Consider the following 17,336-nt stretch of genomic DNA (forward strand, 5'->3'; position numbering starts at 1 on the left):
CAGACATTCAGCTTGTCTATTTATTATATCTTGCTTTTTAAAAATGTCATCACTCAGGTTCAGCATTTGTTTGCTACACTGTGCAATACCTGTACCCTATATAGGTCCCTGGACCCCCGGTTTGGAACCACTGCATTCGAGGACTGCACAGTTTGCATGTAGCTTCCTAATAGGGGCATCCAGACACTCTTGAAACACTGGGAAAATCCTATTGGTTATTGCAGATGTCACCAGCCTGGCAGTATCATGATGTTGTGCTGACCTCTGGTGCTCACTTGTGGTATTGATACTCACCAAAAATAAATTGCAGCAGTTTAATCAGTTCTTGCTGTGATGACTTTCTGACTTTTAAATTTTGTGTATTTTGTTATGACTGTGCTCCTTCATGGAGTTTTTGTTTTGTGTGTTTCTAATGTTTTAAAGTTTATTGGAACTTGTTCTCTTGGTTTCCAGCAAATGTTATATTTGTTTTAGATTTTACAGTTCATAATGTGGTGTGGACACCAGGTCAGCACCAAATGTGCATACCTAATTTGGAGCAGAATAAACAACACAACAATAGAAATATTTTTAGGTATACATTACCGCCTGAAATGCAAGGTAACTGCTTCCCAACCAGTGCCCCTGCTGCTGCTTCTGTTGCCTAGAAAGCAAGTTCACACAATTTTGTGTCCTTCCTTTGTCACCTGTTGAAGCTCGGTACCCATATTCACCACCATTTATTTACTGTAATTAATTTTTATTGACAAATATTGGATAGTTTTTAAGAGTATCTGAGGAAAAAAGGTTCAAATTTAGTCTTATATTTTACAAATATAATCTGTTAGGACATGGGAGCTCCATGCTTTTCTGAGCCTGTGTGAACTCTGACCTCTGTGTCAGCTCCTCAGCAATCAGAGGCACACTGAGAAACATATGGATCATAGGTGCAGCACTTTAATTTACTTTGAGGTTAACAGCACAGGCACCAACATAGACATGCCTGGCACTTTGAAACAGAAAGTAAAAGTATTTGGGTGGAGCTCCTTTAATGCATCAATTGAAATAATAGGTCACAAGCAAGGTCATTACTGTGAATCCAACTCAGAGTCAGTGGCCATTAAAGGGACAATAACTTTTAAACATTTTGATCATCTGGTGTAACTAGAACTTTGCAACAACTTTTTTTGCCACTTCACAACTTTTACATAGCTATACAAAAGTTGTGAGGTGGCTTGCATGCTATATATAGCTAGTACAGCAGTGGCTCTCAACCTTTTTTGTGCCAAGGACCCCTTAATTGACACCTATCAGGTCATGGCTTCAAGATTTCGCTTCAGGGCGCTCCATCCGAAAAACATATTTTGGTTGTTAGATATGATTAAGATTGAAATTCTAAAGTAGTTACAGTGGAGGAATTGAATCAGAGTAGTCACTCTTGACTTTTACTCACACTGGGCTCACTTCTGTAGTTAAATAGTGAAAACAAACTATTTTCCATTTTTCTGGGGACCCCTTGAAACTCCCTCAAGGACCCCTGGGGGTCCCTGGACCACTATATTAGAGGACTGCACAATTTGCATGTAATCCCCTATTGGGGGTACCTGCATCTGTCCCTTTTGGGGCGGCAGTAGCTCAGTACATAAGGACTTGGGTTGGGAACCGGAGAGTCGTCAGCAAGGTACCCAAACCCCCAACTGCTTGGTGTACCTGTCCATAGGCAGCCCCCCTCCTTGACACCTCTCCACTTAATGCATGTACAGGTCTTGATTGTGCATGTGTGTGTATATCTGGCCTGTGTGTATATGACAACAGAGTGGAAAAACCCTCAGGAGATTAATAAAGTGTATCTTCTATTTTTCATTGCCATTGTGCTTACAGTTTCTGCTTAAATTGTGTCACTTCACATTGTGTTGCTTGTACTCCCAGAATGTTCTGCCCCCGCTTCTGGAACTCTCCCCTACAACATTCATAATATTGACTCCGTTTCCACTTTCAAATCCTGTCTGAAAACACACTTTTTCAAGCTGGCATATCTGGTCTGATTTAATGGAGACACACATATGGTGACCTACACTGATGATGACTTTATAAAGATGATTTTATACGTAATATTTATAATTATGATTTTTGTCTATTTATTTTAGTAACCTTTATTGTATCTTACAGAATCGTTTGATTTATGATCTATGGATACATTGCTGCTTGTTTTTTTAAGCTTGTGTTGTAGGGTGTCCTTGAGTGCTTTGAAAGGCACCTATAAATAAGTTGCATTTATTATTATTGTTAATGATAATGCCTGAGAGAATTATTTTACAATACTACTACTACTAATAATAATATTTGTGTAATAAATTTCAGTTATTTGTAAATCCCTGAAATATATCTGCAAAAGCACTGCTAAGAGGTGAAAAACTACATAAATGAATAGAGCTTGAATGTCCTAACCTATTTTACAATTTACTGACTTGAATGTATTTTCAAATTTGAAATGTTTTCTAAATATTCTATTTTAATTATTTGTATTTCTTTCACTCTTCAGACACACAATGATTTTATGATCAACCTGTCTTGTTTGTAAAGTTGTTCAAGAAAAGATGCGCATGCGCCAACGATTCCCAAACGGCAATGAACCGCCCTAACGTCGAGTTTTCATGGTACAAACCGCAAATAAATGACAAAATGAACGTTTAAAATTTTAATATGAAGTTGTTCCATACGGCACAATGACCTTTTTAGTTTCAGTTGCCTCGGTTGTGTCAGGTAAACCGTTTAAAATGTTTTACAACGCTTGGACGGGACAGGTTAGCTAACTTGGTTGAAGATTAGCATTCAGTCAGCAATGGCTACCCTGATAATTTAGCGTCAACGTTAGCTAGAAGTTTCCACACCGCATACCGAGATGAAATGGCGTTTGTTTCATTAGCGGTTGGATAAGAGAGAGAGGCTTAGTTAGCTAACGTTAGCTGTTTCAACTGACACCGCAGTAAGCTAACGTTTGGCTAACCTTTATGGCTAATTAACGTCAGCTAGCATAACAGGTGCGTATTCACGGCAAACTGAAAGACAATGTTAGCTAATTTTAATATCACTTTCCATAAGCTAAACACAGCTAACCATATTTTGTGACTTAAATTATTGCTTTGAAAATGATATTGTGGAGGATAACATTATATTGAGCTAGCTAGCTACATTTCTGTCCCTCTTGAGTTGCCGTAGTGCAGAAAACTTAAGGTGACATTTTGCTGTTGTAGTGGGCTTTTGCACGTGAGTGTTTTGGTGTTTATTGTTTGCTTAATTATTCAGTTAGGCCAACTCAGGATGCTTGGCTACTAGGGTTTACGTTGGTTACTGGTCATGGCGTCAGAGCCTGCTTTCCTAACAATGGTCTATTTATAAGTAACCTCAGTCTTTGTCTATTTCTTTTATCAGTATGTATAGTTTCCATTCTGTTGCAGTCTTTATGAATGAACGAGAGGAAACTGAAGTTCAGGTTGCCAGGTTTGGGATCAGTTCCAGAGTCAGTTGACATTAAACCTCAGGGCCTGAAACCTTTAACTCAGGTCACAGCCGCCGGTGCCAAACTGGAGGAGGGGGTGTGTGTGTGTTGAACCCTGACTCGTTTCTATATTTAGTTTCCCAGTGAGTTTTTTTTGTTGCTCGGCCCCCGGTATGGCTCTGGCTTCTCCGGTGACAGTCCGGCCCGGCCTGGAGCTCTGCAGGCTGCAGATCTGTCAAACTGCGCTTCAGGTTTCATCTCCACCAGCTACTACACAGCAAGATCTGCGCTTCCACTTTGGAAATCACTGTCCAGACCTGCATCTGTGCTGCACCTTTCATCACCAAAACGCACTCCTTTTCTGCATGTAAGTACCACCACCTTTTTAGATCTTTATATTCACTTGAAATTTAGACTAACGAATAGTATCTGCAGTTAACGCACTGGCTCTTGGGTGCGTCATTTGAGGGTTAGGCTGCATAATCCAGCTGTAATTGATCCAAGACATCATCGTGATATTGCTGTCACCCCCTGTTTCCTCTGCTGTGTGTGTGTGTTTTTTACAAGAACCGATTTCTCATTACAGTCTTGTTAAACCTGCAGGGCAGTCGCTTGTTATGTGCTTTATTAAAAAGTCCTCTAGTCTTCCTCAAGGACTCATTATATGGCTCAGCTGAACTGATCTGAAAGCAGCCTCACGCACGTGTTCCCTGCTGCTATTTTTGGGGCCCTGACAGCTTCATAACAGCTACACTATCTCACATTCCTGCAGTCACTTTGTAACACTTGATAACATACAGCAGTAGTATAAAAACTGGTCAAATGTAAAATAGTAGTAATAACTCATTCTAAATGTGTTGACATTGAAATAGGATATGTTGATGTCATGTATTTTGCATGATGTCAGAATAATTGCATGGTATTATAATGTATTCCTTATTTTCCCTTGAATATGACAACAAGTTTTGTCACAATGTCTGAAATCTAATCAATTCTAATGACATTTCCAGTTTAATTTGAAGGGCATGTTGCTGCACAGCCCCTCCTTAAACTGGCTTCAGACTTTGTATTATGACGACTGCTTTGACAAAAATGTCATAAGGAGAAAACACACCTTAAGTTTTTAATATTTGAGACTGAGAATCACATTTTAACACTGACGGTTTGTTGATGTTAGTTTTTATTTGGCTTCCAAGTTTATGTGCTCAGAGACATGTGGCTCTCAAGTGATTTCACTCAACAAAACTGTTGAGCATTATGGTTTGACAGTTTGAAATTAGGCCACCCTGCAACATTTTTTTGAAAGCCATAGGGCTCAGCATACCGCTGTAGTGTGTCTACTCCTGTAACTACTACTCTACACTGTGTGGCTCTTCCATCTCAGGTCATTGCAGTTACTTCAGTGTAGTCCTGATGTAAGATGGAGGAGAATATGTAAATGAATAAACTTGGTTTTTGAAGCTCACGCACCATAATTTTCTCTGCACCTCCATGTCAATATATATATACATATGTTTGCTGGTTTTACTGGTTAAAGCGTTTGTGTAACCATTGGTTTATGGTGGAAATGGTGTTGTCAGAGGGCACTCAGTATGTTTACCTGGCAGACTTTTAAAATACATTTAAACATGTTCATCTCACTGAAATCGTACTAAACTGTACTTCTCAAAGTCGGACTAACACACCAAGATAATGCCATTGGAAGTCCAATTACTCCTGCATATAGGCCGGAAGCCAGGTCCAGACCTCGTGATGTTCTTTGCTACTTTTTTTTCATTATTATTTCCTGTAAAGCTTCACCTTGGGCCATCATAAGCTGATAACGAACACCCCCAACGCTCTACAGTTTGGTCTAAGAGGGCTCAAAACCCCCTTTTTGGGACGTGTCTCTGGCAAAATGGTGTATATACAAATTTTAGGGCATGACAATGGCATAAATTGTCATACAAGTATGAAATTTGGCAAGGAGTATCCTGACACAAAGGGGAAAGTAGCAAAGTAAGATTTTAGGGCTTGCTGTTATTCTGTTTCAAAATATCATACACAACATCACAAAAAAACAAAATAATTACTGTCTCTGTTTGACAAATTCTCATCAAAAATGATTACTTTTCATCACTTTGTGTTTAATGTCACTGCTTCACTTGCACATAGAAAACTTCCCAAGTTGATAAGCTTCAAATTGACCTTTCTGTCTTGAAAATTACACTTGCTTTGGCCTAAATTTGTTTCTATACCTCAATTCAGAGAAAATTGAATTTTCAATCACCAGCCTTCCAGAGAATCTACTTGCCAGCAATGTAAACCTGGGTGTGTTGAGTTCACCAAAGTTTTTTGTTAGAAATGTACAGAATCAGTCCCCAGCATTTACAAACTGGCGGATGCTAACTTGCATATGTTGGGAAAGTGTATATACATATGTAATGCATACAGTCAATCGGACCCACACTGGTCTAGGTGCTCTGCACATCCTCCACACGTTCCGCCCCAAGCTTTAGCCCAGAGGTCGAATGGCAAAATGCATAACAGAGGAAGAAGCTGGCGACACCATGGTAAAATCTACATCCAGAGTCGTGCATTAAATTCTTCCTAAATCCACACCTCTGAGCTGTTACAGCAGATGACACAACACTGACACAACCCACCTGTGTAGATCATAATTATAGTGACCCGAGAATCATTCTGCTAAGCACACTGGATTAGAAATGCATATCATGGCATGCATGGTAGTGTGACCTGGTTTGATTGGTGGCATGCGGGGGATCTCAAAGGTTAGAGCAACACGCTGCTGATCAGAGGGCTCACATCCTGACCGTTCAGGAAAGTCTGGATAGAGGCTGTGACTAACGCTTGCATCTCTGAAAGTGACGCAAAGAAATAAAGGAGTGGCAGTGACCTTTTGGCAATGTCAGTTGATCAATCCAAACGATCTGCCTTTGTATTTCTCTGGAAATCCCAACCCCTATTGCCTTAAAACATTTTTTTAACTCTTTCTGCTGTGGCTCTATTTGGAGTGTGGGAAGTGGCACAAAGTGTTAGTTTCAATCTTTGGTGTTTATTGGCTGCCTTTAATTTTTAGATAAATGTCAGTAGAGCAACAGCTCATCCAGGAGCTGCAGAAACCTCCAGAGATCATGCACGTTTAAAATGCCACGACACTGAAAGTCTGCCTGCAGGATATTTGTCCCAAATTAACCTCTGCGCGTTGTGTTCTCAGTGAAATGAAAGCAGAGATTGCCTCTCCCTTTTGCTATTATCATATCTTCCAGGGTGTGTCTGTGAAGACTCTGTGTGACAGGTTCAGCAGCACAGATGCTATTGATTTATTATTGCTTAGGCTTAAGCAGAGTACAAAGACCTGCTGGAAGTCATTTAGAGAAGACTAATGAGTGTTGTTGTTGCAGTGTGAGTCATGACATTGATGCTTAGAAGGAAGCATCCACAGAGAAAGCACTTGTTGTCAAGCCTGAAGCTGTGTGGGAATGTGGTATATGTGGTTTCCACAGGTGTTTGTTTACATCTACTGTAAAAAGTGTGGATATCAAGAGTGTTTGTCCCAGTACTTCACATCAGTTCAGCAGTAGTTCAGCTTTTATGTGTTTTTGTTTGTTTGTTTTTAAACACAAATACTATCAAATGCCATATAGACTGGTAGTAGCAGGAGCAGTTTTTCAGTCAGACAGTGGTCATGTTAGACAACCTTTTGTTGGCAGGGGACTTATTTTGTTTTGGTTTGCTCTAACCAATCAGAAGGAAGTCAAATCCTTTGAAATTTCTTTGGTTATGAATCTGTAAAAAAATAAATAAATAAATAAATAAAACTAACTAGGAGTGGGGCAGGGTCCGAAAATTACACCCGCCAAGTGCCAGATGCTGGTAGATTTTGCGTTGGACGAGTAAATCTCAGCTGGCTATCAGCCACACTGGTGGGTAAATATTTGTACCAAAAAAGTTTTGCTAAAAAGAAAACATGCTGAGAGTCTCTACCGCGTTTTGGTGAAATTTAGCGGGCTCCTAGGCTACTCCTCTGCTGTCTGATTCCCACGTGCACGCATCTAATTGGTGCTGCAAAAACTGACCGTCTTCAGCGCTCCTAGTTTTGGGACACAGTTTACTGTATGGGACATCAGCTGATCCGCTAAACTATCACTTGCCGCCGGTGTGCTGCTAGCTAGCATTGCACCTATACTCATGAAGGTTATGAAAACATAACATGGAGGCTCCATACTCAGAACCATGACGGCAAACACTTCAATGCCTCCCACATTGTCAGCAGCAGCGCATTAGCTTTACTCCTTCCATTCTTACCTTGAGCAATAAAAGCCAGAGACATATACACTACATTGCTGCATACCACAGGAAACTTATTCACATACTGAGGCTGTAATGATGAGTAGCAGGGGTGTAGCAACAAAATTCTGGGCCCTATGCACAAGCAGACTCTGTGCCCCCCCCGCCCTTCCTCTTGTTAGGGCCCGTGCACCAAGCGGTGTGAGGACCCTATTGAAATGCAAGGAATTCTTCTCCTTAACTAAAATAGATTGCATTTGGGAGGGACTTATCATACTCAAAAACTCATGAAACTTTGCAGACATATCAGAAGTGGTGAAAAATGTGATATTTTAGGGGTGTCATGCTTGGTTGTAAAAAAAAAAAAATGGCTCAGTACAAGATTTCGATGAAACAGCCCCCAAGCTAAGCTAGTCAAACTAAGGTGTACCGCCACAAAACAGGAAGTACTTTATAACTCCAACATACATTGTCCAGTCTTCCTCAAATGTCACAGGATTGATGACAGTCCCGCCCTGAACATATCTATAAGCCATTATTTGTTTTTACATATAGCGCCACCTACTGGCAACAGGAAGTATGTCTTTTCAGACACTTATTATTTCTGATTTATCTGAAAGAGGAAAGAGGAAGTGGTACAAAATGTGAAATATCCAATCACAATACCTACATTTTGCAGTATGTATCAAATCAGCCCCCAAGTATCATGGTAGTATTGAAGCATGAGATAAGCATATCGTCCCAACCTTAATAATAACTGACATAAAATGACACATGTAGCTGCTGCTGTTAGTTGATCTGGCCTGTTAACTAGGCTGACACGTGGATCTTGGAGGTGTGAACATTGATTGAATGCATCACTCTTGCTTTCTCCTCCATCATCATCCCCACAGGCTAGTGCTATAAATAATAATAATAGTAATGTATAAATAAATTCATGCACAATTACATTTAAAAAGCATGTAATTCTTGTGTTGTGGCTTCATGTCGTCCCCCCTCCCTGTGCTTTTTCCACAACAGTGCGCTCCATGTTTCACTGCCCTCTGCCTTGTTGCTACAATTAGAGCTGACCGAAGAGACTTGTGACTTTGGCTCTGGGAGACTCTGTCATGGGCTCTCTGTTTCTGTCTCTTGCCCCTCTGTATGCTCGCCCTTCATTCTCTTCTAACTCTTACTTATAGTCTTCTTGTTACTCTCTCCTTCTTTTTCAAACCATCTCTTATCTTTATCCCTTTAGGTTCACATCTCTCTGCTTCACTGACTCATTCTCTTCCCCTCTATTCTGCTGCATTTTTCCTTCCTTGACTTTCTTTGTGCTTCATCCTCTCTTCATCTCTTTATCTGTCTTCAACCGTTGGGTCTGACTGGTCTTCCTAACTTATTCATTCCTTTGTCTCTGCCAGTCTTCCCCATTCTCTTAGTTAGTTTTGGAAGTATGTTCCTTGACATTTGACAAATATAACAAAACATTACAAGTACAAACAAAGTGCTTTTTATGCAGTGATATCAACGATCAATAACCAACCGATGACCTGATGGCAACAACTCAAATTCACTACAAAGTGACATGTGATCTATCACTGGGTGTTGCTTGCCTTTTCCACACCAGTCGTGACTCACAGCAGTGTACAACAACCTTTTACAGTTTGTTTTTGTTAGCTACACACAAAGAAGCTGCAGTCTTTTCCTTCAGATGATATCTGTGTTTGAGTCCTATGACAGTTTTCTATTAGTTACTCTATATGAGTCTTATTTGGACTCCCACTACCCTCTCTGTCTCTCACCCCTGTCCACTGACTCTCATCTCTCCTCCCCCCTCTCGGTCCGTCCACAGCTGACATGAAGCCTTGGGATAGCTCAGATGCCGTGCTATAGTGGTTTAACCCCCACATACACTCATGTAATTCTTCATATAGCTTTATGTCAGTGTGTCCACGTGCTCACATTAATGTTTGAGGGCAGTGGTTCATGTCTTGCACGTGTTAATTACTGCAGCAGTCTTGTGTAGAGGTTCGACAGCGGCATGGGACTAACCTCGGACAAACGGTGTTTGGAAATACTCCACAACCTCAAGGTTTTGTTTGAGTGTTTGAAGGCCAGATGTTTTGTCAAATGTGGGCTAATCAAGTTATTTAATTAACATTAATAAGTCTTTGACATTGTTTGCTACTAATTTGACTTATTGAATTTATTATCAGTTAGAAAGATGGTTGCAAAATACTTCTTCAGAAATCTAATTATGCTTTGACAGGAGAAAGTTAAGATGAGGTGACATTGTTTCGTAATTGTAGCTAGGCATGGACCAAAATGAAAATTTCATGTCATGATAAACCTGTCCAAAATAATTGTGATTCATTATATTAACCCAAATCAATCATCAAAATATGCTTAAGCTCTTAAAATGCCATCGAATGGCACTTACTGGGAAACGTTTATCTTTATTGCATCACAGATAGGACGTGCGTCTTTTTATTAGTGAACACAATTTTTAGTGAAAAACAGTCATCCATAAATGGGCCTTCAGCCATGGTGACAGGTTTAGGATTTTGGAATTACTGAAGAATGTGCCCCCTCCTCTCAAAATAAATGAGGAAATCAATATGGGACTGTATGTTAGCATGCTAGACAGCTTTTTCAAATAATTCCTGAGGATATCTTTGATTTTCTCCAAAATGGAAATTTATTCAACTTATTGTGCGTGTTTTTAGCACAGTCTGCAAGAAAATTGTATATCATGTAGGGCTGCACAATTAATCAAAATATTATCCACATTGCAATACCGTCAAGTACAACATCCAAATTGCAGGAGCTGCAATATTTATTCCTCAGTGCCGGCGATAGCTGAGGCGAGAGGCATTATGTTTTTGGATTGTCTCTCTGTCCATCCTTCCATTCGTCCCATACTTTTGAACATGATATTTCAAGAATGCTTACATTTCTTTAGATTTGTTACAAATGTCCATTTGGACTCAACAATGAACTGATTTGGTTTTGATTGTCAAAGGTCAAGGTCAATGTGACCTTGCATCCGTCTTGTGAACGTGATATCTCAAGAATACCTTGAGAGCTGGCACAAACATTCACTTGGTTTCAACAATGAAAAACTGAAATGCTTTTGGTGGTCAAAGTTCAAGGTCACTGTGACCTTGCATCCGTCTCCTCTTTTGAATACAATATCTCAAGAATCTTTTGAGGGAGTTTTCTTGAATTTGGCATAAACGTCCACTTGGACTCAAAAATGAACTGATTGGAATTTGGTGGTTGAAGGTCAAAGGTCAGTGTTTTTGGCCATAACTCAAGAATTCATATGCTAATTAAGACAAAAGCTCACACACGTCTAATAGAATAAAATGAAGTGATGACATCTTATATCAAAATGTCAAAGGTCAACTTTACTGTGACTTCATAGCATTCTGCAAAAGCACTTTTCTGCCCATTACTCAGTGTCATACAGTATCTCAGGAACAGAAGGAGAGACTTTTAGTCAGATACTGAATTGCTGACACTCATTTTGGATACCCACCTTGAAACTGTGCTGATTGTATAGTTCTTCTGTGCTGCTGGGTGAAGATGTGTGTGAAACATCCATGTTTTCATAGACATGTGAAAACTGTAAGTGCAACTTGAGTGGTGCACAGAGGCATACAATTGCTAGGCAGTAATTTTGATAAAGGTAAAATGTGTCACAACATAACGTAAATGAAGGATTGCGATCCTATGATCCAGATGTAAAAGAACATACTTGGTTGGTACATTTTTTCTTTTTCTCCAGTGAAAATGAAATGCAAAAATGACCATTCCTGAAATCATAAAATCACAGCTCATATCGCAATCACAACATCTGTCAAAATAATTGCAATATAATTTTTTTTTGGCATATAATGCAGCCCTAGTATCATCCCACCCCTGCTTGTAGCCAGCTACACAGAATGCGTCATAGGAAGGCATCGCAGCCAGGCCATCATTTGCTGACTTTACAAAGGTCTAATTGATGAGCTTGAAGGGTTTTGCGAATGTAAGAAAAACTGTATATTGACATTAATAAGTTGGCATCTATCAAGTTAAAGAAAGCCTCTCCTCTTTTTAATCAAATTCATAGTTTTGCTGAGCACTCATCAGGTTTTCTGCAATAAAGCCGATATTTATGAACTCTTGGCACCGTATCATACAGGCAGGAGTCTTACGATCACTTTATATGTGTTACTGGCAGTTCTTCAGCCAAAAGGCACGTCAGGTTCTGCAGCAGCCTTTCTTTACACATATTGTGTGTGAGCAATGTGGACTGAGTCTGAAATTGAAAGGCTGAAAATGTGCCTGCAGTGTCTTAAATCATAAAGCGTGCAGACAAGCTGAAACATTGATGCTGTCGTGTTGTTCTGTTGTGTGAAATTTTGTCATTACCCCTGTCAATGAGGTTATGCTTAGCAGAATATCTTGATAGACAAATATGCCAGTGTCTGTTAGGTTGAAGGTTTGACCATATTGTAGGTGGCATACATGTCATATATAGATTTTAATGATGTGATTTCATCTATACAGGTTATTATTTCTCTAACTGTGAAGCACAATAGCGGCAGTAGCTCAGTCCATAGGGACTTGGGTTGGGAACCAGAGGGTCGCCTGTTCAAGTCCCCGTCCGGACCAAAATATGGAGCGTGGACTGGTAGCTGGAGAGGTGCCAGTTCACCTCCTGGGCACTGCCGAGGTGCCCCTGAGCAAGGCACCGAACCCCCCAACCGCTCAGAGCGCCTGTCATGGGCAGCCCACTCTGACATCTCTCCACTTAGTGCATGTATAGGTCCAGTTTGTGCATGTGTGTGTTCGGACCTGTGTGTAATTGACAACAGAGTGAAAAATTGAATTTCCCCTCGGGGATTAATAAAGTATATAAAATTAAAAAAAAATTAAAAAATTAAAAATATAGAGGGTCCCATTATCAATTAACCTAAAGTTTTGTGGGCACTATTTACTGTGGTGTGTCTGTGTGTGTTTGCTAGCTGCTAGGTTGCTCAACTGGCAGCTGCAACACTGCCGCGTTTTCCCTCCATGCTTTGTCCTTCTTTACCCGATCATGGTCAGAGCTGGAGGACACATCATACAGGCAAGGCTTCTGCTGCCACAACTCAACAAGGTTTTCCTCTTTGCTGGAATCTCACACATTTCTTTTAGCGTGTTTTGCCTCCATGGCGAGCTGCTGTCCGTCTGTTTGTTTGGGTTTATGCTGCTTTTCTATTGGTTGGTTAGTAGATGTAGCTGGTAACAGCAGTCACACTGTGAGATGGTCATACCAGATTTGTGACACTGTCAGAATTTTATCCCAGGCTGTCTTTGATCGCAAGACCATGACAACGGCCATCCTTGAACCTCTCTCACTGTGAGACGTAGGACAGCTGTTTTAGTGCCACGTTTCTTTCAGGTCTTTTGTCTGGGACAGCCCAGATCCGCAGTGTATACCAAGCTTTAGATGCAACAGGGATTGAGGCATTAGGAAGTTGATAATACACAATACTGTTTGATTTTATCATTTGAATGAGACCCCCTCCGCCTCCGGCAGTACAGGGAGGTTAAAACAAACCACCAGCTACTATTTGACCTGGTCTGACATTTGCTCTGACATTTTCGTGAGGCGTAGTGCTATTTCACTCTTTTATTTTAGGCTCACTCACCTGTTTGTTCTCCTAAACTGTCAGTCATGTTTGTGATGAGCAGAAAAAGACGTTTTGGACAAACCAAAGACCCCTCTCTGTTATCACGGTGTGATTTGTTTCAGCAGGCGTATTTGGAAAGTTGTCTAAATGTCACACATTTTTCTCAGTTCACTTATTTGTATCCTAGGGCCAGACTGAACAAGACAAAACACAGCCCAACACCCGGCACCCTTCATCCAGCACTCAATGTAAACTGACAGAACAGTGTTTCATTGCTCTATAAAAGATGATAGACTCCCCCCGATTGTATTATAAAAGTGTTTGCTGGCTTATTGAAAGGTCTTTGTGGAGATACGTGGCTTTCTGTGTCTTTGAATGATGCAACTGCCAAACTCAAGGTCTCTGAAATTGTTGGGCTGTTTCCTTTGTCCATCTGTGTTTGTTGACTGTGGTTGTGGTCTAGATCCTTTTGTTGCCTTGCAGAGCACTTTAAGACCAAGGTTTTTTTTTTAAAAGCAGTTTAATTTATCAAAATGCCTGGCACAGAAAATTATGGGTCTTCTCTGGGAACTCCGGCTTCCTCCCACAGTCCAAAGACATGCAGGTTAATTGGTGGCTTTCCATTGGCCGTAGGTGTGAATGTGGGCATGAATGGTTGTCTGTTGTCTGTTTTCCTAGTCGACCAATAGTCGTCATTTAGGGCCGTTAGTCGACCAGTCTCCTGCATGTTTATGATATTAATTCAGTTATTAAATGATATATTTTGGTGGTTTGAGTTGAAGGTGTGAGAAAGAATAGTATCAGTAACATTGTTAACACTGTGCTACATTACAGAGAAATACAAAACCGTACTAATGAACCTTCATTAATATAGGCCTATATTTTATCTACAAGTGCACGTCACACACTGAGCGAGCCGCCTGTTAATGACGCTGTGGGCTAATGGGCATGTAGCTACTTCCATGTTTCAGATGATACGTCATGTTTGTAGTCGACCAATGAAGATGAGTTTACATATCACCTTGGGTTTGTCCTTCACCTTCTCAAAATGATCCCACACTTGGATTTCCTGCCCGACATGTTATTAACTAGCCTGTAGAATAACTGCAGGTACCAGCCCTGGAAAATTTTGGACAGAAAGTCAGTTTTAACGGCCAGAAATTTCAACACAGTGCCATCAAACCTTGAATGAGAGATAGTTTTACGCTTCACTTTTTTAAGCCACACTGTCCGGCACTAACACTTACTTTTTCTCCTTGTTTCAGAGCGGTGCCATGCTGCCCGGAGGCTGTGGATGAGAAAGTATGTCGTCAGACTTCTACTACAGAGATGATGTGGTGGAGAGGGGGTCCATCCCCCTGGACATCGATAATGTCCACATGCTGCTGCAGGGTCAGTCTCTTTCCTCCTCTAGTAAAGATTACAGCGCAGTGTTTCTGACTGTTTTTTATCATGGTTTGGTGGGTTAATACTTTAAGATTTGTTTTGTAGTTCCTGTATTATTTTTACAGGTATGTGAAAGATCAGATTAGGTGTTTTTGTGTGCTTTGAATACCTAAGCTTGGTCTCAATTTTGGGTTATTATAGCAACTGTGGTGCTTTTTTATTTTGATGATTTACTTCAACAGGCATTCAGGCTAAACTGAGTGAAGGCTCATTGTTTCTGGTTTCTGCTCGCCTTGAGAGAAGTCTGAGGTCATGCAACTGTAAAAAGAAAAGCCTCATGTCTTGATTTCAGTGTTTTATCTTTGTTACTGTGGCAACATAATAACTATTAAGCCTTAGTTATGCGTCTCACTCAGGAGAGCAGTTTGATGACTCCATCTCAGCTTGCTGCTGGCTCTGTCCTGTTTCATTTTTGTCACTTTTTTCGAGGTCATGCTCTGTTTAATCTGCCGAAACTGAACCCCTGCTCTCACAGAGACATGAGTCATATTGCAAAGAGCCATCCAGAGGGAGAAAGCGTGAGGGTGGAGGAGATAATAAATGCTTCTCGCTCATTAAGTCGCTGTCTCCCAGGGCGTTTCTGAATGTTTGAAGCAAAGCTGTGATGCACCAGCGTTGTCATTTGATCCTGTTCTCACTGCTTGTAACATAAAGGCATTTTATCAGTTCTCAATAGCTGGTTTTCAACTTTGTCAACTTATCTATAAGAATATCTGTTTGATCTCCAGTTTTATGAAGCTTTTAATCTCAAAATGAGTCATCCAGTAATAACTGCTCTTACTCAATGATAAATCCTGAAACTGCTTTATATGTTTTGGTGATTGACAGAAAGTTTGGTCCCGGAGGGTCTTATCTTACTCTTTTCATTGCATTCATGGCATGACTAGTGTGTTCACAGTGTGTGTGACAGATGCAGGAAGATTTTGACTCATAATTTTGACTTCTGCTTGATCTCCAGTGTGGTGTATGTCAGCTCTATAAGTGAAGTAAAGTGATCTGTTAAAGGTACCTGGGTCATTATTGAAGTTGAATGAAATGTGTTATACGATGATAAAAATTTATTTAAATGGAGTCTGGTTGGTTTGGTGATTGTGATTTTTTTTTTGTTTCTGGTAACACAAACAGGATATTACTCTTTCACAAAAGGTCTTTCTCTGTAGGGATCCTTGCCATTATGTTGTCCGAGATTTACAGTAACAATCTGAGCCTGTCAGTGGCAAAAACAAACACTTTTAATGGACATAAATTGTGTGCAGTTGCCTATTAACGTTACATTGCAGCCTGTTTTGCTGCTGCGGGCTTTCACTCAGTACTGGACCAGTTTCAAAATTTGTTGTCTCCAGTAGTTACTTAAACACAAAAAGATGGGAAAATAGGGTCCAGTTTAAATATCAAAGTTACCTTTTAAACTCTGAGGCGGGCAGAGGGGAGCAGTATTTGCCCAGTAATCTGACACTGCTTCATTTTTTCTTCGTACTTTGTAAAACCTTTCTGTCTCTCTTCCAGTTCTTTCTTCTTTCTTCAGTTCTTCTTCTTTGTCTCTCTGTGTCCCCATCTCCCTCTTTCATTATTCATTCTTGCATCTTTAATATGTGGATTGTTTCATGATCTTTACAAGTCTCTGCCCACGTTTCTCACATGTTCCTCATGTCTTGCTTTCTCTCCCAGCTGCTTTTCTCTCTCTATCCACCCACCTCTCCGCTGTGTTTGGGTCCATTCTTGCGTGGTTCTACACTGAACTATTTTAAGCACATGACTCCCCACATTTCCTCTCCGCATTTAGAACATGTTTTTTTTTTCCCCTATGAAAACCTTGTAAACGTTTTTCCAGCTATGTAATTTCCAGCTAGTAAAATTTGCAGAATGGGTGATGTACGTAAGCTCAACGCCCCCATGACACGCCAGCTTGTAAACAAGAGAGGGAAGGTCTTGTTTTATCTGTGGTCATCTGAAGTGGGAATGATGAAAAGAATGCCAGTAAAGATAGCTCAGATTGTGTGTGAATGGTGTTGGGTGTATTCAGTGTTTGCATCATCAGCAGGGTTAGAAATAATTTTCCTTGTACTGAGCAGATAAAATCTGGTTTTATAATTTGCTGCTTTTAAAACGATTAACTGTGTCAAAACAGAACGAAAGTTTGAGAAGGAGCTGTTGTGCGTGATCAGGTAGGGATCAAACATGTGACGATTCATGAGGACTTTGTGCTATTATTCCAATTTGAATACTTTTTAAATATTATTACAAATTACAAATATTATTGGATTTTTTCCCAATATCCTGATACACATTCTTGGAACCCAGCGGCTGTATTCGGCGTCTGACTTCCAGCAGATGGCGATACAGCCTCTGGGGGCAGACCCCCGATTTTTTGGCATTCCGGTTTGATTTGGGCGGAGGAAGCGAATTTCCGTTTCCGACTTCCGTTTATATATAAGTAAATATGCTGAACCATTGCGATGGATTCAGAGTTTGCA

At 40.4% G+C, this 17,336-nt stretch overlaps 1 protein-coding gene across 10 annotated transcripts in view; it reads left to right on the forward strand.

Annotated features, from left to right (window-relative positions):
- Positions 1 to 3,693: 3,693 nt before the first annotated feature.
- The window catches only part of syne2b (spectrin repeat containing, nuclear envelope 2b), a 198,402-nt gene continuing 184,759 nt past the window's right edge, over positions 3,694 to 17,336 (forward strand). For all 10 annotated transcript variants that reach the window (XM_050062363.1, XM_050062368.1, XM_050062364.1 and 7 more), the window contains exons 1-2: positions 3,694 to 3,845; positions 14,682 to 14,808. In XM_050062363.1, coding sequence (XP_049918320.1) covers positions 14,721 to 14,808 — 88 coding nt within the window. In that variant the 5' untranslated portion in view covers positions 3,694 to 3,845; positions 14,682 to 14,720. The remainder of the gene's footprint in view (positions 3,846 to 14,681; positions 14,809 to 17,336) is intronic.

This window comes from Epinephelus moara, chromosome 14 (assembly GCF_006386435.1).
Source record: "Epinephelus moara isolate mb chromosome 14, YSFRI_EMoa_1.0, whole genome shotgun sequence".
NCBI lineage: Eukaryota > Metazoa > Chordata > Actinopteri > Perciformes > Serranidae > Epinephelus > Epinephelus moara.